The sequence below is a fragment of the Oncorhynchus mykiss genome, chromosome 6 (genome assembly GCF_057628025.1).
Source record: "Oncorhynchus mykiss isolate SJ-2025 chromosome 6, ASM5762802v1, whole genome shotgun sequence".
Classification (NCBI taxonomy): domain Eukaryota; kingdom Metazoa; phylum Chordata; class Actinopteri; order Salmoniformes; family Salmonidae; genus Oncorhynchus; species Oncorhynchus mykiss.
The window spans coordinates 41874076-41896815 of record NC_143027.1 but is presented as its reverse complement, the minus strand read 5'-3'; the positions used below and the strand labels follow the sequence as shown (position 1 = coordinate 41896815).

Genomic DNA, 22740 nt, shown 5'->3' with positions numbered 1-22740 from the left:
GATATGGCCAAAATATCATATCTCAATATGTTTTCACATTTTGGACGGTATAGCGGTATTTCATGGTATTTCATGTTTCAGAATGATAAAAGTTAGAAACTGTTTTTAGGAGTACTAGTGCATGAGCAGCAAAAAAAATCAAAATGGTTTTAATGGTCTTTCTTCATTCTGATTGCTCAACCAAACTAGGACAAAACTGACTGTGAAGTAGTCCAATTTGTACCACTTTTCATTTACTTAGCACTATATCAAAATATTGTTATAGATCTTCATGTAAAAATCCATACCAGTATGTGGATCCATAAATCTTCAAATACGATATATATCGCCCAGCCCTATTCCTAGCCTACACGCAGATGCCACTACACATACACCCCTGCCTCAGCCATGGGGGTAATATCCATTGGGGAGACTCTTGCAATGGAAACCAATACCACATCTCACATCATTTCCAGGTGGTCATGATAAGGTGAAGGAATTGTGTGTGGTGTGCGTACGTGTGTACATTGTTGCATGACCAAGAAAAGTGAGACCACTGGCTGAGTGATACTGTAAATTGTTAACCATATTTATTTTTAATTAGCCTCTCTTTATCAGGAAAAAAATAACACAATATTGGAGTGAAAAAAATGCATCTGTTTTAAAAATAGTTGTTTGGAGAGCTGATAAGAGAGGGCTTCCATTATCTCTCTGTTGTTAATCTATGGAGTGGAGGTCTAGTGCCCCCATACTCAACAGGCGGACCACGTCCTGGATCCGGACCCAGAACGGGGTCAATACGGGCCACGTTTTTTTTTTTTTGGGGGGGGGGGGGGGGGGCTGAGTTGGGCTTCGACCCCTGGTATCATATGAACACACATAATGCATGGCAAAATGTGTAGAATTGCAGGAAAGGAGCTTTAAAACTGAAAATATTTCTCTCCGCCATCAAGAAGGGTGTGAACTGTTTGAACAGTTTGGTATCGCATGGGTTGCGAGATGGGGGTTGGTTACTGTTTGAACAGTTTGGGATCGCATGGGTTGCGAGATGGGGTTTGGTTACCACGCCGATAAATGACAGTATCTATTCAGGCCTTTGCCACCTAGGGAGTTTCTGGGACCGTACCTTCTCAAATAGTTCTTGACTACCCCCGGTCTAGTACATGGTCATTCACCATTCAGAATCGGGTACGGGTTGAGCAGAAATGAGCTGAATAGAATTATAGCATAGGCTTTACAGACCTCAAACTTTGTTTCCCCATTTTGTAACTACGTCTGAGTGCTCAGTGCAGAGGACAGCAATAGGGACCTTTTTAGAAATTAGTATAGTGAATAGCATTGGACTTCAGAGGCCACTTCCACTGTCTGTCTCTGTAATGGATGGGCGTGCAGGTTATCTGCCATACGTAATGTACTGCATGTGGCTAAAAACAGAGTTTTATAAATGAGGACAGACGGCTTTTTAAAAGAGACCAGTTCCATCAGCTCTATTTGTAGTGTACGTCCACCCACATAGACCATTAAATCTACCTTCTACAAGTCCAGCTCTCTAAAAACCCTTAAATGAACACACAAACACATACACACACACTCCAATCTCAGGCTGCAATGATGGGCCTGTCAATCCCAGTGTTTGTGGGAACAGCAGTAAAGATTGAGAGGAGGGTTCTCTGTTTTATGTTACATTAACACGAGTCCCCCTGTCTGTCAGTCTGAGTGGTCCTCTGGGTACAGAGTGGGGTGACAAGGGCTTTTAATTTATGTCACTACATTTATAAATACTTGAAATGCGGATTGGTTAGATCTCTACCCAAACAACGCCTTTTACAGATGTTTAAAGAAAGGTGAGAAAAAAGCAGAAAATCTAATTTTATGTATGGCTGGCACAGTTAGTGTAAAATAACCATGGTAACCACTTTATGAGGGGAGGGGGGGGGACAAACACCTGACTGAAACCGGCCATTCTTGCGGTTTAGTCCTTTTCTGCAGTGACATTGACTCTTAACAACATGATGAAACTTTGTTGCCTTCTTGCTGAAACAAGCAAGGTGCAGCAGCAGCACACATAGACATGGAATGAAATGGGCTTGGAACCACTAACCCTAGCAATTCAACTGGTAAACTCACAAGTACACTCTTAATGGCTGCCTTAATGGCTGCGTTGCAATCATTTCCATGGTAATGTAGAATGTTCAATCAAATGATGTTAACTGATGTGACTCATGTATTGGAAAGTATTTTTTTGTAATGTCAGTTGTGTCGAATCAACAAATCACAGCACATATTGATGGGTACACTTCCTGCTTTGCGCCTATGGGTACACAACAATGGCCACCAGTCCACCCATTATGCCATCATTGACTTGAATAGGGATGCCTGTTCTATTCATTCTATATCTATGGCAGCACATGCAGTCAGGAGAGGAGAAAGTGTGGCAAAAAAAGTATGTATTTATATTATTATTATTATTACAGAGACTGTAATACTCATTTGGCTGGCCAATTACTGTCAACCTAGGTAAATAAAAGGTTCAATATTTTATGTGGGTGTTACATTAAATGTATAGCACTCTGATTTTATTGCATTGTATTACATACTGCTGTCTTGCTGGGCCTTGTCTTGCTCCAATACAAATGAGTTAGGCCTAACCAGCCTACAATATTAATGTAAAAGCGACATCTAATGTTCTTTCAGTAATACAATGCTAAGAGCAGTGAGAAGTTATAGTGATGTGTTTTAGATGCGAGTATGAACGTAAAAAAAAAACAAAGGATCGAATTCTGGATTGCAGACATTTGGGTCAATGACGTAAGTATGTATGGTAAGACAGGTTAGGCAGAATGGTTTTTAACTACTTTAAATAGCCATCATAACTATCGTTCAGTGCGACCGGCAAAGTCACAATTTTGGATCAAATCACATTATGGTACTCACGTGACAGGATGTGACATCATTAAGATGCCTGTGAGAAACCCTTTGGCTAAGAATAAAGGTAAGCAAGTCTCTCGTAAATGTTTGATAAGTTTACATTTTCACTCCCTGTCAAGTTTTACCCCAAAAATCTGATAATTCGGTGCGACCACTACAAACCAATACAAATGATGAATTATCTGAAAAGCTTATTTAATTTAGATACATACGTGATGCCAAAGTCAAGTGTTCACGTGGGTGCATAAGCAGTTGCCTCTAAAACATGTTTAGGTGAGGAAAGTCATATGGTGTAACCAAAATGATCATTCGGAGTCACCAGAAATTCACCATATGACTAAACTGTTGTACTGAATGATGTCAATATGATCAAATCAAATTTTAATTGTCACATGCTCTGAATACACAGGTGTAGAACTTACAGTGAAATGCTTACTTACAAGCTCTTTACCAACAATGCAGTTTTACGAAAAATAAGTGTTAAGTGATAAATAAAAAATAAAAGTAACAAATAATTAAAGAGCAGCAGTAAAATAACAGTAACGTGGCTATATACAGGGGGTACCTATACAGAGTCAATGTTTGGGGGCACCGGTTAGTCAAGGTAATTGAGGTATAATGTAGAGTTGGTGACTATGTATAGATAATAAACAGGGAGTAGCAGCAGCGTAAAATGGGGGGGGGGGGGGGGGGGTGTCAATGCAAATAGTCTGGGTAACCTTTTGGTTACCTGTTCAGGAGTCTTATGGCTTGTGGGTAGAAGCTGTTAAGAAGCCTTTTGGACTTAGACCTGGTGCTCCGGTACCGCTTGCCATACAGTAGCAGAGAGAACCATCTATGACTAGGGTGGTTGGAGTCTTTGACAATTTTTAGGGCCTTCCTCTGACACCGCCTGGTGTATAGGACCTGGATAGCAGGAAGCTTGGCCCCAGGCCATACGCACTACCCTCTGTAGTTCCTTGCGGTCAGAGGCCGAGCATTTGCCATACCAGGCAGTGATGCAACCAGTCAGGATGCTCTCGATGGTGCAGCTGTAGAACTTTATGAGGATCTAACGACCGTGCAAAATATTTTCAGTCTCCTGAGAGGGAATAGGCTTTGTCGTGCCCTCTTCACGATTGTCTTGGTCTGTTTGGACCATGATAGTTTGTTGGCTCTCAACCTGCTCCACTACAGCCCCGTCGATGAGAATGGAAGTGTGCTCGGCCCTCCTTTTCCTGTAGTCCACAATCATCTCTTTGTCTTTGTCACGTTGAGGTAGAGGTTGTTATCCTGACACCACACAGCCAGGTCTCTGACCTCCTCCCTATAAGCTGTCTCATCATGGTCAGTGATCAGGCCTTCCACTGTTGTCATCTGCAAAGTTAATGATGGTGTTGGAGTCGTGCCTGGCCATGCAGTCATGAGTGAAAAAGGAGTACAGGAGGGAACTGAGCAAACACCCCTGAGGGGCCCCCGTGTTGAGGATCAGTGTGGCGGATGTGATGTTACCCACCCTTACTACCTGGGGCCCGACAGGAAGTCCAGGATCCAGTTGCAGAGGGAGGTGTTTAGTCACCAGGGTCCTTAGCTTAGTGATGAGCTTTGAGGGCATTATAGTGTTTAATGCTGAGCTGTAGTCAATTAATAGCATTCTCACATAGGTGTTCCTTTTGTCCAGGTGGGAAAGGGAAGTGTGGAGTGCAATAGAGATTGCATCATCTGCGGATTTGTTGGGGATGTATGCAAATTGGAGTTGGTCTAGTGTTTCTGGGATAATGGTGTTGATGTGAGCCTTGACCAGCCTTTCAAAGCACTTCATGGCTACAGACACGAGTGCTACGGGTCGGTAGTCATTTAGGTAGGTTACCTTAGTGTTCTTGGGCACAGGGACTATGGTGGTCTGCTTGAAACATGTTGATATTACAGACTCAGTTAGGGACAGGTTGAAAATATCACTGAAGACAATTGCCAGTTGGTCAGCACATGATCGGAGTACACATCCTGGTAATCCGTATGGCCCTATGGCCTTTTGAATGTTGACCCGTTTAAAGGTCTTACTCACATCGGCTACGGAGAGTGTGATCACACAGTCGTCCGGAACAGCTGATGCTCTTATGCATGTTTCAGTGTTGCTTGCCTCGAAGTGAGCATAGAAGTAATTTAGCTCGTCTGGTAAGTTCGTGTCACTGGGCAGCTTGCGGCTTTGCTTCCCTCTGTAGTCTGTAATAGTTTGCAAGCCCTGCGACATCCGACAAGCGTTGGAGCCGGTGTAGTACGATTCAATCTTTGTCCTATATTGGCGCTTTGCCTGTTTGATGGTTCGTCACAGGGCATACCGGGATTTCTAATAAGCTTCCGGGTTAGAGCCCGCTCCTTGAAATGGCAGCTCTACCCTTTAGGTCAGTGCGGATGTTGACTGTAATCCCCATGGCTTCTGGTTAGGGTATGTACGTAAGTTTCCCTGCATTTAAGTCCCCGGCCTCTGGCTGAGCGTTTTCCTGTTTGCTTATGGTCGTATACAGTTCATTGAGTGTGGTCTTAGTGCCAGCATTGGTTTGTGGTGGTAAATAGACAGCTTCGAAGAATATAGATGAAAACTCTCTTGGTAAATAGTGTGGTCTACAGCTTATCAGTTGATTCTCTACCTCAGGTGATCAAAACTTAGTGACTTCTTACAATTAGATTTCGTGCACCAGCTGTTGTTTACAAATATACATAGACCGTCACCCCTTGTCTTACCAGAGGTGGCTGTTCTATCCTGCCGATACAGCGTAAAACCCGCCAGCTGTATGTTATTCATACAGCCATGACTCTGTGAAACATAAGATATTACAGTTAATGTCCCGCTGGTAGGATATACGTGATCGTAGTCTATTTTATTATCCAATGATTGTACGTTGGCTAATAGGACCGATGGTAAAGGCAGATTACTCACTCGCCGTCGGATCTTTACAAGGCACCCCGACCTATGACAGCGATATCTGTCTCTTTCTCCTGCGAATGATGGGGTCCTTGTCGGATGTCTGAAGTAAATCTGACTTGTTAAAGAAAAAATCTTCTTCCAGTGCGAGGTGAGTAATCGCTGTCCTGTTATCTAGAAGCTCTTTTTGGTAATCAGAGACGGTGGCAGAAACATTATGTACAAATTTAAGTTACAAATAATATTTATTATTATTATTTTTACACACAAATACATCATATTATCGCCTTGTAAGTAAAAAACACACGTTTTTGTAGGATACGGGTGTTTTATGTCAGTTTTGTACTGAAAATATAAATAACATTTTGTTTCTGTTTCTTAATTGAGGGTCAATTTGTAGATGCCTCTATCATTAAATGCCTGTATCGTCAGGACACTGCTGACTCAGTTGCTAATTGGCCACAGAAATCCAGGTGTTCCACTTTGGGGGGAGTAGACAGCAGGCTACAATCCATGCAAGTGTTGCATAAACATCAGAGGGAAGCCAGTCCTATGCCACCATATCTGACTCCCTTAGACATTATGAGATAGCAGTCTGGGCTCACCTGGAGCCAGTCCTAAGAGATGTCAAGAACAAGAATCCACAAATCATGACACTCCACATAATGAGCGATGGTCACCCGTCAATACAGAAACAAGAAGAACGTGTACCTACTCAGCACACTGCCATATATTTTTGGATTCAAACAAATCACCTGGAACTTTTCTGAAAAGGCCAATGGGAAGGGGGCAACAGATGGTGTGGGTGGGGCTGTGAAACATTGTGCAGACAAACCAGGGAGACTCCCAGGGAGCTCTTCGAAATACTTGAAGAGTGGATCGATTATCAAGTTCTTTTCGTTTGCAGATGTCACTAAGTACGAGGAAGCTGTGCAAAACAAACTCGCTGGAGTCAAAGGAACCATGAAATTGCACCAGGTCAACAGACAAATTGGTCACACAAACAGACACCCCTAGTCCGCTCAATGTACATGTGTAACGCTCCTACTGCACACCGGACATGTAACCACCACAGCTCCTCAGAAGCCATTGGTGGAGGACGAAAAGCTCAAAAGCTGGAGACCTGTAGGACATAGTCACAACCTTTAGGGTTGAAGGACGCATTAGGATGCAACGTCACTTTAGAGTCGCCAAGTGCAAACGTCATACAGGAGGGATGAACGAATAACGCGTGGAGATCTCCAACGCGTTTAGCCGAGGCCAAAGCCATGAGCATGGTGGTCTTGTAGGAGGGGATCTTCAGATGCACAGGCTCCATCGGTTCAAAGGAGCCCTCACACAGCACATCCAAATCCAAATCCCAAGTGGGCGCAAAAGGCTTAAAAACCGGTCTTAGACACCTTTTTAAAAACCGCACAGCCATGGGATGAGCCACTGGAGTGGAACCATAAATTCCTATATGACACGCTAAAATAGCTGCCATATACATCTTCGGTGTGGAGAATTATTGGCCCTGCTCGAAAAAGACCCTGTTATAATACACTGCTCCAAAAAATAAAGGAACACTTAAACAACACAATGTAACTCCAAGTCAATCACACTTCTGTGAAATCAAACTGTCCACTTAGGAAGCAACACTGATTGACAATACATTTCACATGCTGTTGTGCAAATGGAATAGACAACAGGTGGAAATTATAGGCAATTAGCAAGACACCCCCAATAAAGGAGTGGTTCTGCAGGTGGTAACCACAGACCACTTCTCAGTTCCTATGCTTCCTGGCTGATGTTTTGGTCACTTTTGAATGCTGGCGGTGCTTTCACTCTATTGGTAGCATGAGACGGAGTCTACAACCCACACAAGTGGCTCAGGTAGTGCAGCTCATCCAGGATGGCACATCAATGCGAGCTGTGGCAAGAAGGTTTGCTGTGTCTTTCAGCGTAGTGTCCAGAGCATGGAGGCTCTACCAGGAGACAGGCCAGTACCTCAGGAGACGTGGAGGAGGCCATAGGAGGGCAACAACCCAGCAGCAGGACCGCTACCTCCTCCTTTGTGCAAGGAGGAGCAGGAGGGGCACTGCCAGAGCCCTGCAAAATGACCTCCAGCAGGCCACAAATGTGCATGTGTCTGCTCAAACGGTCAGAAAGAGACTCCATGAGGGTGGTAGAGGGCCCGACGTCCACAGGTGGGGGTTGTACTTACAGCCCAACACCGTGCAGGACGTTTGGCTATGCCAGAGAACACCAAGATCGGAAAATTCGCCACTGGCACCCTGTGCTCTTCACAGATGAAAGCAGGTTCACACTGAGCACATGTGACAGACGTGACAGAGTCTGGAGACGCCGTGGAGAATGTTCTGCTGCCTGCAACATCCTCCAGCATGACCGGTTTGGCGGTGGGTCAGTCATGGTGTGGGGTGGCATTTCTTTGGGGGGCCAGAGGTAGCTTGACTGCCATTAGGTACCGAGATGAGATCCTCAGACCCCTTGTGAGACCATATGCTGGTGCGGTTGGCCCTGGGTTCCTCCTAATGCAAGACAATGCTAGACCTAATGTGGCTGGAGTGTGTCAATAGTTCCTGCAAGAGGAAGGCATTGATGTTATGGACTGGCACGCCCGTTCCCCAGACCTTAATCCAATTGAGCACATCTGGGACATCATGTCTTGCACCACAGACTGTCCAGGAGTTGGCGGATGCTTTAGTCCAGGTCTGGGAGGAGATCCCTCAGGAGACCATCCGCCACCTCATCAGGAGCATGCCCAGGCGTTGTAGGGAGGTCATACAGGCACGTGGAGGCCACACACTACTGAGCCTAATTTTGACTTGTTTTAAGGACATTACATCAAAGTTGGATCAGCCTGTAGTGTGGTTTTCCACTTTAATTTTGAATGGGAAACCTTGCTTCTAAAATATAAAAAAATCACAAATAATATTTCATATTATTAATTTCAAACAAGGGCTATAGCATGAGAAGAATTTACCAGTCCAAAACGATCTCCTCTCCGTTCAAAAAATATTCCTCCACTTGGGAATCGCTAAATTAATCGTCCTACAACAATCTCTGCCTCACTTTTCCGATCAATTTCTTCTAAAATTGTGTGTACATCTGTATATCTAGACTTAGATTTAGCTTTCCCTGACTTAGTCGCCATACTGATTGATATATAAACAGCTGAATCTGCACATTTACCAAAACAATGCTGTGCGTAATATGCGTAGCTCCTTCCGGTATAAAACTTCAATAGCAAATGACTCTCTTTACTCCGGAGTTTACTATATGGGTTGGGTCTTCCAACACATAACCATTGCATATTGCCGTTTACCTCAGCTCATTGGCTATCTACCCAGCTAGATTTCAAGACGATCAGTGGTCATTGGGTTAAAATACAGTCAATCAACGAAACAGTGATCATATCGTTGGTGCACAGTGATGTCATTACTTGTTGTCTTCAAATCGGTTTCTTTCAGTCAATTCGTCCCGCGAAATGGCCCATCAGGTTTGGTTGTGTTACAAACAAACCAGTTGATTGCAATGAAACCAAACATGACTGGAAAAGTCATGTTTTGTGTTGGTATTTACCTGGAATGTGTCATCGAAAATGGAATGAGACGGAATTCACAACACAAGCGGTTCACAAAATGTTGTGTTAGGTTATAAAAACTGATTTTATCAAACAAAAGATCATTCATTGTGTAACAATGAGCATTGGGATTGCAAACAGATGAAGATCGTCAAAGGTAAACAATTTATTTTAATGCAGTTTGTGATTTTGTTACGCCTGTGCTGGTTGAAATAGTTGTTTTTTTATGGGGCTCTATCCTCAGATAATCGCATCGTATTCATTCGCAGTAAATCCTTTTTTAAATCTGACAACGCAGTTGGATTAGCAAGATTCTAGGCTTTCGATACATGTGAGACACTTGGATTTCCATGAATGTTTAATATGATTATTTATGTAGCGATCACCATATGTTGTGGAATTTCAGCCCGCTACCGGGTTCCGTGCTCAGAGAGGTTAAAGGACTTATATATGGGACTATTACTAGGTCAGTGTTCTGATTAGCGACCAAGTAGACAGTTTATTTTAGGAAGATTGTGCGCACATCCAAGAAGACTGAGGCTCAACAGGAGGATGAGTTGACATTATCGGCTAGCCAATCAGTTAGCTAACTAGTTTTGAAGTGGAGCCCATTTTGTCTGGAGAAGTGAAGGAATGGATCCAGCACTGTAGGAGCTGTATCTACTACGCTTTGTTTTGGGGCAAGCTGGATCATTTGGAGTTCCAATGTGGCAATTGTTTGCTTCCAGAGGATTATACGATTGAAGTGGCTCCCTTGATCAAGCAGGTCACCAGTCTACGTAAGAAACTGGGGAAAATGCAGAGTGGAATGTTTACCTTTTTTCTACGCTGGTGGCTGGAAGGTGTTTGGGCTTGTTGGATGCATCTCCGCCTTCCTTTTGTCGTTGTCTGACTGGCCGGTGTTTGCATGTCATGAGCCGTGGAAGCCGAATACCCTACAAAATCAACCTTGATCAACCTTATACAGTGCCTTGCGAAAGTATTCGGCCCCCTTGAACTTTGCGACCTTTTGCCACATTTCAGGCTTCAAACATAAAGATATAAAACTGTATTTTTTTGTGAAGAATCAACAACAAGTGGGACGTGGAACGACATTTATTGGATATTTCAAACTTTTTTAACAAATCAAAAACTTAAAAATTGGGCGTGCAAAATTATTCAGCCCCCTTAAGTTAATACTTTGTAGCGCCACCTTTTGCTGTAAGTCGCTTGGGGTATGTCTCTATCAGTTTTGCACATCGAGAGACTGACATTTTTTCCCATTCCTCCTTGCAAAACAGCTCGAGCTCAGTTGGATGGAGAGCATTTGTGAACAGCAGTTTTCAGTTCTTTCCACAGATTCTCGATTGGATTCAGGTCTGGACTTTGACTTGGCCATTCTAACACATATGTTTATTTTTGAACCATTCCATTGTAGATTTTGCTTTATGTTTTGGATCATTGTCTTGTTGGAAGACAAATCTCCGTCCTAGTCTTTTGCAGACTCCATCAGGTTTTCTTCGCATGCTACGTTAAACAAAGTGAAAGTTTGCTTGATGTTAGGGTTTCTGTAAAGAACTGCAATTGTTTTTTTTATTTATTTTAATTTTACCCCTTTTTCTCCCCAATTTCGTGGTATCCAATTGTTGTAGTAGCTACTATCTTGTCTCATCGCTACAACTCCCATACGGGCTCGGGAGAGACAAAGGTTGAAAGTCATGCGTCCTCCGATACACAACCCAACCAAGCCGCACTGCTTCTTAACACAGCGCACATCCAACCCGGAAGCCAATGCGCCGGAGGAAACACCGTGCACCTTGGTTAGCGTACACTGCGCCCAGTCTGCCACAGGAGTCGCTGGTGCGCGATGAGACAAGGACACCCCTACCGACCAAGCCCTCCCTAACCCGGGCGACGCTAGGCCAATTGTGCGTCGCCCCACGGACCTCCCGGTCGCGGCCGGTTACGACAGAGCCTGGGCGCGAACCCAGGGACTCTAATGGCACAGCTGGCGCTGCAGTACAGCGCCCTTAACCACTGCGCCACCCAGGAGGCCCAAGAACTGCAATTGTGCCAATCCCTCACCTCCTACCAATAAGTAATTTGAAGTCAATGGCCATTGAACTTCCTCATCTTTCTCCTGCAGCCCTCATCCTCAACTCATACAGCCAGCATCCTTTGTGAAACATGCTATACCGATAGACTGCTCGGTAAGGAATATTTGGCCTGGAACTAGCTAATGATAAGAAAGATGCGCCAGTCTAAATGGTTGACTAAGGCCAAATATGAATTTCAAAAACATATTACTTACATGAATGCAAAGACTACCTCTGCTAGTGTCAGCATAAAGGCGAATGCGAGGAAGGAGATAGTTTTGGCCATGTAGTGTATGTGGACACCCCTTCAAATGAGTGGATTTGGCTATTTTAGCCACACCCGTTGCTGACAGCACACCGCCATGCAATCTCCATAGCCAAACATTGGCAGTAGAATGGCCCATACTGAAGAGCTCAGTGACTTTCAACGTGGCTCCGTCAAATCTCTGCCCTGCTAGAGCGGCCCCTGTCAACTGTAAGTGCTGTTATTGTGAAGTGGAAACTTCTAGGAGCAACAACGGTTCAGCTGCGAAGTGGTAGGCCACACAAGCTCACAGACCGAGACCGCCGAGTGCTGAAGCACGTAGTGTGTAAAAAAACGTCTCTACTCGGTTGCGACACTCACTACTGAGTTCCAAACTGCCTCAGGAAGCAACGTCAGCACAATAACTGTTCGGCGGGAGCTTCATGAAAAAAAAAACATTCCATTGCTGCTCCTCGCAGAGTCGAATAACGCATATGTGACGATCATTATAACAATGCAGCTAAAGTGTGATTCTTTCGCGCGAAGTCAATAATTACATTTGTGTATTTAATAACATCACTAACCACTTTCCCCCCCTTATTTAGCGTTGCTTGTAGGTGGTGGAAGCTGCCTGTCACGCCCTGACCTTAGAGATCCTTTTAATTCTCTGTTTGGTTAGGTCAGGGTGTGACTCGGGTGGGAAAGTCTGTTTTCTATTTCTTTGTTTTTGGCCGTGTGTGGTTCCCAATCAGAGGCAGCTGTCGATCGTTGTCTCTGATTGGGGATCACATATAAGTTGTCATTTTCCTTTTGGGTGTTGTGGGATCTTGTTTTCTGTTTAGTGTCCGTACCTGACAGAACTGTGTGCTTTCGTTTTCACTTTTGTTGTTATTATTATTATTTTTAAATAAAAGTATCATGAACACTTTACACGCTGCGCTTTGGTCCACTCTTCCTTCTACCAACGAGAGCCGTTACACTGCCAGTGTGCTAGGCTTCTAATCTTTTAGATTTGGCGAATGTGTGAGTTCGATTCCCCCCTACAGACAAACGTTTTTTTTTTTCCTCTCTGAAAATACTATCCACTGCTACTCCCCAACAGCATCTGGAGAGCCATGCTTAGGCCTACAAAATGTGCAATAGGGTCAGGGTCACGGAGTCCTGTGCATCTTTGCTGCAACTTCCACTTGGAGTAGTACATGTGCGGCCATAAGCCAGGGAAAATGCAGAGCGCCAAATTCAAATAAATTACTATAAAAATCTAACTTTCATTAAATCACACATGCAAGATAGCAAATTAAAGCTACACTTGTTGTGAATCCAGCCAACATGTCAGATTTCAAAAAGGCTTTTCGGCGAAAGCAAACGATGCTATTATCTGAGGATAGCACCTCCGTTGACAGAGAGAAACCATATTTCAACCCTGCAGGCGCGACACAAAACACAGAAATAAAAATATAATTCATGCCTTTGACGAGCTTCTTTTGTTGGCACTCCAATATGTCCCATAAACATCACAAATGGTCCTTTTGTTTGATTAATTTCGTCGATATATATCCAAAATGTCCATTTATTTGGCGCGTTTGATCTAGATAAACACCGGTTCCAACTTGCGCAACATGACTACAAAATATCTCAAAAATTACCTGTAAACTTTGCAAAACATTTCAAACTACTTTTGTAATACAACTTTAGGTATTTTTTATACGTAAATAACTGATAAAATTGAAGACGGGATGATCTGTGCTCAATACAGGAAGAAAACAAACTGTAGCTAGCTTTCTGGTCACACGCCTCTATCTAACAGTACACTTTTTTATATGTATTATATTATATTTCTATATATATACACACTAAAGTTTGGGGTCACTTTTTTTGTCCATTAAAATAACATTAAATTGATCAGAAATGCAGTGTAGACATTGTTAATGTTGTAATTTACTATTGTAGCTGGAAACGATTAATTCGTTTTTATTGGAATATCTACATAGGCGTACAGAGGCTCATTATCAGCAACCATCACTCCTGTGTTCCAATGGCACATTGTGCTAGCTAATCCAAGTTTTTAATTTGAAAAGGTTAATTGATCATTAGAAAACCCTTTTGCAATTGTTAGCACAGCTGAAAACTGTTGTCATGATTAAAGAAGAAATAAAACTGGCCTTCTTTAGACTAGTTGAGTATCTGGAGCATCTGCATTTGTGGGTTCCATTATAGGCTCAAAATGTCCAGAAACAAAGACCTGAAACTCGTCAGTCTATTCTTGTTCTGAGAAATGCGAGAAATTGCCAAGAAACTGAAGATCTCATACAACGCTGTATACAAATCCCTTCACAGAACAGCGCAAACTGTCTCTAACCAGAATAGAAAGTGCCTGCCAGCATGTTTCCTAGGCTAGTTTTAGGATGCTATAGTTATGTTTAACAGGTAGGCCAGTTGAGAACAAGTTCACATTTACAACTGCGACCTGGTCAAGATAAAGCAAAGCAGTGTGACAAAAACAACACTGTGTTACACATGGGATAAACAATAGTACAGTCAATAACACAATAGAAAAATCTGTATACTGTGTGTGCAAATAAAGTAAGGAGGTAAGGCAATGAATAGACCAATAGTGGCGAAGCAATTTAGCAATTGACACTGGAGTGATATATGTGCAGACGAGGATGTGCAAGTAGAAATACTGGTGTGCAAAAGAGCAGAAAAACAAATATGTGGATGAGGTAGGTGGTTGGTTGGATGGGCTATTTACAGATGTGCTGTGTACAGCTGCAGCGATCTGTAAGCTGCTCTGACAGCTGACGCTTAAAGTTAGTGAGGGAGCTATAAGTCTCCAACTTCAGTGATTTTTGCAATTCGTTTCAGTCATTGGAAGCAGAGAACTGTAAGGAAAGGCGGCCAAAGGAGGTGTTTGCTTTGGGGATGACCAATGAAATATACCTGCTGGAGCGCGTGCTACAGGTGGGTGTTGCAATGGTGACCAGTGAGCTGAGATAAGGCAGAGCTTTACCTAGCAAAGACTTATAGATGACCTCGAGCCAGTGGGTTTGGCGACGAATATGTAGCGAGGACCTCTGTTGCAAAATAGGAAGCCAATTTTCGATTTAACTTTGGATTGGAGATGCTTAAAGTGAGTCTGAAAGGAGAGTTTACAGTCTAGCCAGAAACCTAGGTATTTGTAGTTGTCCACATATTCTAAGTCAGAACCGGGCACGATCGGTTGAAGAGCATACATTTTGTTTTACTAGCATTTTAAAAGCAGTTGGAGGCCACAGATGTATGGCGTTGAATCTCGTTTGGAGGTTTGTTAACACAGTGTCCAAAGAGGGGCCAGATGTATTTATTATCTACCAAAAGGTTAGACTTGTTTTGAATTCTGGTACCGATGCCCCACACACAAGCTTGTTAGCTTGCTCTTGTCCAGGGCGTTGAGGCAACTCATGTTCAAAGTTCCTCCATATTAACAGCTCCTCAGTAGGTATCTTAGCTGCTAGTTATAATTAGCTATGCAATTCAGTGAAGTAATGATAGGCCTACTCCTAATATCCTAAATGCATTATAATGCTCGCCATATCATGATGCCCAGCACTTCAAGGCAACCCTCCTCCATGTCCACCCCTCTCTTTCTCTCTCTCCCCACCCGCAACATTTCTGTCGCAGCTTGCGCCCTATAGTACACTTGTAAACAAGCTTACCCGGTCCGTAGCAAGCTGCTCTATCCCCACTGATTGGTTGAGTAATTTAATGATCTAAATGTAAAAACGATGTCGATTTCACAGGTCAAAAAAAGGAACAGAAAGTCAACGATGTAAACTGGTACTTTTGTTTTGGTTCTAAGCGGTTCAGAACTTTATTATGCTGGTCGGAACAGTGAAACGTAATGAAAACAATAGTGGTTCTGTTCAGAAGGCTCTAAATATGATCATTCTTTTATGGCTGAGAATTTTCCTCAACAGCAGGAAATGCCAACTTGTCGTATATTCAAGGTTTAAAAAGGCTTCTAATGTTTGTAATTTCCACTTTAAAATGTCAGACTTAATTTTCCCTAATGAAAAATGTATCAACCCCATACATTTCCATGAATTATAATCCACATAATTCACATTTCCTGTTGCTACAGGATTATTTTCCTGCTGTAGCAGACTGTCTCAAATGAAGATCTTGCGTCTGTACAATCAATGCATATAGCCTGAGAGAGAACCATTCCATATGCACGCAAGTTATACCTCTGATATTAAGGACACACACACTACACAAACACATGGTCTGACATATCTTATGCACAGTAGTGTGAAGCGTCTCAGTAGCTTATTGTAGGTTAATTATGTGTTGTCTGGGGATAGGTTTCACATTGGCCAGCTGAAAATACATGGCAGTCACAGTTTGTGCTAACAGGGCAGAGAAGGGGGAGAGAGAGAGATGGGGAGGGAAAGTGAGAGAGAGAGCACTGGGTAGAGTTTGGCTTAATATTTTACAAGGATATGTCATCGATGACGATTATCCTTCTCTCCCCCCCCCCCTCTCTCTCCACTAAAGTGAAGCCCCACCGTCATGGCATCTCCATCTTTTCTCCTCCTCTTCCCCTCCCTGGGTTGGCTGTCTGCTGTGACATCATCAGGTAGGCTGCTACTACTCGCCTCACACACTCATGTTTGTCTCATGTCATTGTTACCACTGTAGAGAGAGAGAGAGAGAGAGAGAGAGAGAGTGATGTGATAAAACATATGACACTCATATTGTATCTCACTGTTACTGACATTCAGCTCTCACAGTCATCTCATACACAGTATAACACAATACCAATGTTTCTCAATTAGATCTGTTGCTCTCTTTTTGTTTGAAATCTGCAACACGTGAATCAATGTCCTTTCTTGTTTCATTCAATATTGCATAGTACATGGCATTGACACTTGTTATCAAATGTTATGTCAGACATCAGTTGCAGAGCCCTGCATTTGCAAACATTGGAAAAGGTGGGTGGTTGAGCAAACAGCAGCCTTTTCTTTTCTAGCCAGTCAAACCGCATCGGATCAGTAGTGAAGGTGGACTGGGCTGTGACAGGGACAGACAGACACACAGACGGACGGACGGACAGAGGGACATGATGGGCTACATGTTGACCCCCCCCCCCCATACAGCCCGGGAAGACATGCATTAAATATATGTTTAATAACCACTGCTACTCTAGGACAAAAAATATGTAAAACCAATTTAAACAAAATAAATAATGTGTGAAAAGAGGGGAACCGCAATTGTTTTGGTATAATAAATGTAAATGCCGTGTGTGTCTCCTGAATGGTGCAATCTCAGGGACCATATTTCAGGAATGTCCAATTGGCCATATTTTGTTACCACATTGTTTGTTAAACTATGCTCCCAGTCTCTGAGTTCAGCTTATGGAGTAACCGAGAGAGCTGGACCCGCAGTAGTGCGACGCACTGGCTTCTGCTCAAATGGACTCTGTCCATTGGAAGTGGGTTAAAGTGAACAGCTCTTGGCCAGTTTGTAGAAACTGTTCCCTCGCACAATGGTGGGGTCAATCTGAGTGATCTAGAATGTCTCTCTCTGTGCCTGTCTGGTAGTGGTTTAACAGGACTCACTTCCATAGGGAGTCCTCAATTCTCTCCTCTGCCTTTTCTCCTATTCTCCTCCTTTTCTCCTCCTCTACCCAGAGCCCAAGTTATGAGTCTCTGTTGGCCACCTGTCTTTGGAAGGAGAGAGGAGAGGGATCTCACACAGGAATCTCTCTCCTCTCACACTAGTACATGGGTGTAGACTATGGGATGAAACTAAGCCTCACTTGGTTTCTGGACTTTTAGAAAGTTAGATGCGGGTATGGATACGCTTCAGGCAGGTGACAAAACATGTAGAACATTTGAAAAGTTAGCTTATTGGCTACGCAACGAGAATCATAACAAGTCTGGTGCTTACTACTGTTCTTTCCTAATTTTCAAATGGTCACTACTGAGCTTTCTCTGGTTTTGAGTTCTTGACATGCATTACTGAAGTGTTAGGAATATGCACCACCTTGCAACTGGGGGCACCTAAAATGATGCACAAATAGTTGAATGCTAGTGTCTGTCGTTAACCTGCCCCCCCGTAACTGCTTTTATCGCTTCCAGTTTACAAAAACTACTGATACTATCTAGATAACGACGGGTCCTCAAACAGAGGCTGTGTACCAAATGGCAACTTATACCCTATACTGTAGTGCAATACTTTTGACCAGAGCCCTATGGGGAATAGGGTGTCATTTGGGACGCTGTCATGGGCTGAGTATTCTCCGGGAACCACAGAGTTCTGTATTCGTTTGATTGGTTGCCAACGACGGCTGTGCTATGGCAAACTGGCCAGTGTTCCTCAACAACCGTGAAACATCTGTACACAAAGAACAGCTGCTGATAGTGGGAGCAAACACACACACACACACACACACACACACACACACTTACAGACCCCAGTCTTTCCTTTCAGCAGCCTTCTGAAGTCATGATGATGATGATGATGATGTGCGCGTGCACGTGTGCTTCCAAGTCTAGGACAAAAATACATTTCATCAGTTTTTACCCCCAAGCCATAAGATTCCTGAACAGATAATCAAATGGCTACCCAGACTATTTGCACTGTGTGCCCCCCCCCCCCCCCCCCCCTCTTTTACGCTGCTGCTAATCTCTGTTCATCATATATGCATAGTCACTTTAACCATATCTACATGTACATACTACCTCAATCAGCCCGACTAACCGATGTCTGTATGTAGCCTCGCTACTTTTATATTCTCACTTCTGTATATAGCCTCGCTACTGTTATTTTTCTGTTATTGGGGAGTTTCTCAGGATCAAAAAGAAACAGAATGGAGCTAAGCACAGGCAAAGTCCTAGAGGAAAACCTGGTTCAGTCTGCTTTCCAACAGACACTGGGAGACAAAATACTTAAGTAAATTATATATTTTGGTATTTCATTTTCAAGAAATTTGCTAACATTTCTCAAAACAAGTTTTCACTTTGTCATTATGGGGTATTGTAGAATAGAATATGGAATAAGTCAAGTGGTATGAATACTTTCTGGCACTGTAATTCCATCTAGTTGGCTCGCGGTTTGCTAGGGAGTTGTGGATGGGGATAGGAAGGGCTTAAACTGCTCGCTTCACCTCTGAGGATCGCAGGTTCAATCGCAGTGCTGGGCACTCGTTAAAATTGTTTCTGTTTTGAACCTTAGCCTTACCTTAACTAGTGGGAATTAATGCCTAAACTTAAGCTTCAAGTTCTTTCTGTTTAATCGGCAAGTTTTTTTTCCCCAGTTTGAACAACCTTAACCCTTAACTAATTTCACTTCATCCATAGACTGTTGTGAAAATATTTTATGTTGGCTCATGACCAAAACCCCACACAAAAACGAGTTACCTCTGACATTTAGGGTAGAACCACCTCAGTCAGTCAATAATATTGGTTGAGTACATGTATGTACTGTATGCCTGTCAGAGCACTGTGCACATTTATGTGTGTGTTTCTGTGTGTCTGTGTGTGTGGTTGTGTTGAGAGGGGTAACTGTAACCCAACCAACGTATCTATATTTACTCTCAGCAAGTGCTGTGGTTGTGAGGGTATTCCTGTTCAATTTGGCTAATCTGGCTGGGACGGTGAGTCGACCCCGGGTAGACTACGGCTATCATATTTCAAATGAGAATGGGGATAATGGTCCTATGGCTCAATTGAATCAAACTTGCATAGAAGTATTAGCTATGTACAGTTGAAGTCAGAAGTTTACATACACTTAGGATGGAGTCTGTTTTCAACCACTCCACAAATTTCTTGTTAACAAACTTTAGTTTTGGCAATTCGGCTAGGACATCTACTTTGTGCATGACACAAGTCATTTTTCCAACAATTGTTTACAGACAGATTATTTCATTTGTGATTAACTGTATCACAATTCCAGTGGGTCAGAAGTTTACCTACACTAAATTGACTGTGCCTTTAAACAGCTTGGAAAATTCCAGAAAATGATGTCATGGCTTTAGAAGCTTCTGATAGGCTAATTGACATAATTTGTGTCAATTGGAGGTGTACCTGTGGATGTATTTCAAGGCCTACCTTCAAACTCAGTGACATGGGAAAATCAAAAGAAATCAGCCAAGACCTGGTTGTCCTCCACAAGTCTGGTTCATCCTTGGGAGCATTTTCCAAACACCTAAAGGTACCACATTCGTCTGTACAAACCATAGTACACAAGTATAAACACCATGGGACCACGCAGCCGTCATAGAGATGAACGTACAGTGCCTTGCGAAAGTATTCGGCCCCCTTGAACTTTGCAACCTTTTGCCACATTTCAGGCTTCAAACATAAAGATATAAAACTGTATTTTTTTGTGAAGAATCAACAACAAGTGGGACACAATCATGAAGTGGAACAACATTTATTGGATATTTCAAACTTTTTTAACAAATCAAAAACTGAAAAATTGGGCGTGCAAAATTATTTAGCCCCTTTACTTTCAGTGCAGCAAACTCTCTCCAGAAGTTCAGTGAGGATCTCTGAATGATCCAATGTTGACCTAAATGACTAATGATGATAAATACAATCCACCTGTGTGTAATCAAGTCTCCGTATAAATGCACCTGCACTGTGATAGTCTCAGAGGTCCGTTAAAAGCGCAGAGAGCATCATGAAGAACAAGGAACACACCAGGCAGGTCCGAGATACTGTTGTGAAGAAGTTTAAAGCCGGATTTGGATACAAAAAGATTTCCCAAGCTTTAAACATCCCAAGGAGCACTGTGCAAGCGATAATATTGAAATGGAAGGAGTATCAGACCACTGCAAATCTACTAAGACCTGTCCGTCCCTCTAAACTTTCAGCTCATACAAGGAGAAGACTGATCAGAGATGCAGCCAAGAGGTCCATGATCACTCTGGATGAACTGCAGAGATCTACAGCTGAGGTGGGAGACTCTGTCCATAGAACAACAATCAGTCGTATATTGCACAAATCTGGCCTTAATGGAAGAGTGGCAAGAAGAAAGCCATTTCTTAAAGATATCCATAAAAACTGTCATTTAAAGTTTGCCACAAGCCACCTGGGAGACACACCAAACATGTGGAAGAAGGTGCTCTGGTCAGATGAAACCAAAATTGAACTTTTTGGCAACAATGCAAAACGTTATGTTTGGCGTAAAAGCAACACAGCTCATCACCCTGAACACACCATCCCCACTGTCAAACATGGTGGTGGCAGCATCATGGTTTGGGCCTGCTTTTCTTCAGCAGGGTCAGGGAAGATGGTTAAAATTGATGGGAAGATGGATGGAGCCAAATACAGGACCATTCTGGAAGAATGGAGTCTGCAAAAGACCTGAGACTGGGACGGAGATTTGTCTTCCAACAAGACAATGATCCAAAACATAAAGCAAAATCTACAATGGAATGGTTCAAAAATAAACATATCCAGGTGTTAGAATGGCCAAGTCAAAGTCCAGACCTGAATCCAATCGAGAATATGTGGAAAGAACTGAAAACTGCTGTTCACAAATGCTCTCCATCCAACCTCACTGAGCTCGAGCTGTTTTGCAAGGAGGAATGGGAAAAAATAGAGACATACCCCAAGCGACTTACAGCTGTAATCGCAGCAAAAGGTGGCGCTACAAAGTATTAACTTAAGGGGGCTGAATAATTTTGCACGCCCAATTTTTCAGTTTTTGATTTGTTAAAAAAGTTTGAAATATCCAATAAATGTCGTTCCACTTCATGATTGTGTCCCACTTGTTGTTGATTCTTCACAAAAAAATACAGTTTTATATCTTTATGTTTGAAGCCTGAAATGTGGCAAAAGGTCGCAAAGTTCAAGGGGCCCGAATACTTTCGCAAGGCACTGTAGTAGTTTGTGAACATAGTGACACGGTGTAAACATTGACAAGTTTGATTGATTTTCAACCTTCGATGGATGCCCAGAGAACCAATGGAGGACTCTATTTTTCTTCTTAGAGGTTTGTTGGTTGTTTTTGTAGAGCTTTTCTTTGTGCACACAGGTTTTTTTTTTTTTTATGGACATACTGGGAACAAGAGAGATTCATTGTGTGTGTGAGCTGTTTAAAGTGGCAATCAGCAGTTGACACAATACAAATCATTCTCCCTGACACTGTTTCTGTAAAGGGATGGTGCGGGAGAAATATAACCACTCAAATTCATAGGCATATCTATGAATGCAGGGACTGACCATCCATGACATCAACATTATAGTTTTAATCATGTTTTGAGGCTGTACACTGTGTGATTTACATTTACTTTGTTTACAAACTTATTTTGGGTTCTGATAGGGTGCAACTGCCACAGTTTAACTAAACTCACGAGGCATAAGTTATATTCTTCAAGAATCAATAGGTACATATCATTAATTTACAAGTCCAAAAATCAATATAGCAACTAAGTATTGTCCCTTTAAGAGTGGTTGGTAACAAACGTCTTGTATCGAGTTCCAACATTTCCAATGTCCCGAAGCAAGCCGTGTGAATTTATGTGTTGGAGTGTGCGTGTGTGTTGGCACTTACTTTTAACACCTGTTTTACTCTCCTCCTTCTGTGTATCTGGTGTTCAGTGGGTCTCATCTCTCTCGCTCTCTCTATTTCTCTGCCTGCTTCGTTCCTGTCCAGAAAACAGGCTGTCGTCTAACACTGCCCCCTCACCCTGTCCAACTTATGGACATAGACCTATGGCATATATTATTATTCAACTTCAACTTGCTGATGTATGTACATCACAGAGACATATTTCAGGTTTCCTTTACAAACATGTAAATATTACGTACACAACCCATACCTCATCCTCAGCTTTTCACTTTAAAACAAAGATGAAGCCTCAGTTCCAAATACCTTTAATGGAACCCCCAGTGTGTTTTTTTTTCTTCTTTTTGTGTGTCACTGTTCCAAAATTGGATTGTTACTCAATAGGACAGTTAACCCGCCCTGCCCTCAAACCAAGTCACGCTGCTTGCCAATTATCTACAGAGTGGTTGCAGTTGCGTAAAAAATCACC

The 22740-nt window shown here is 42.7% G+C and overlaps 1 protein-coding gene and 1 long non-coding RNA gene across 3 annotated transcripts in view; one reads left to right on the top strand and one right to left on the bottom strand.

The window, feature by feature from the left end:
• Nucleotides 1-22740, top strand: part of ghra (growth hormone receptor a) — a 66656-nt gene that overhangs the window by 2034 nt on the left and 41882 nt on the right. The window contains exon 2 of one of the 2 annotated variants that reach the window (XM_021606524.3): nt 16248-16329. The exons of the other annotated variant lie outside the window; for it this stretch is intronic. Within the exon in view, the coding sequence (XP_021462199.2) occupies nt 16263-16329 (67 nt within the window). The 5' untranslated portion in view covers nt 16248-16262. The remainder of the gene's footprint in view (nt 1-16247; nt 16330-22740) is intronic. 2 annotated transcript variants of the gene reach the window in all.
• Nucleotides 15519-22647, bottom strand: LOC118964869 (uncharacterized). Its single transcript, XR_005052108.2, has 3 exons — nt 22257-22647; nt 18164-18246; nt 15519-16385 (listed from the first exon to the last, which is right to left on the bottom strand). It is a non-coding gene; the product is annotated as an uncharacterized LOC118964869 (long non-coding RNA).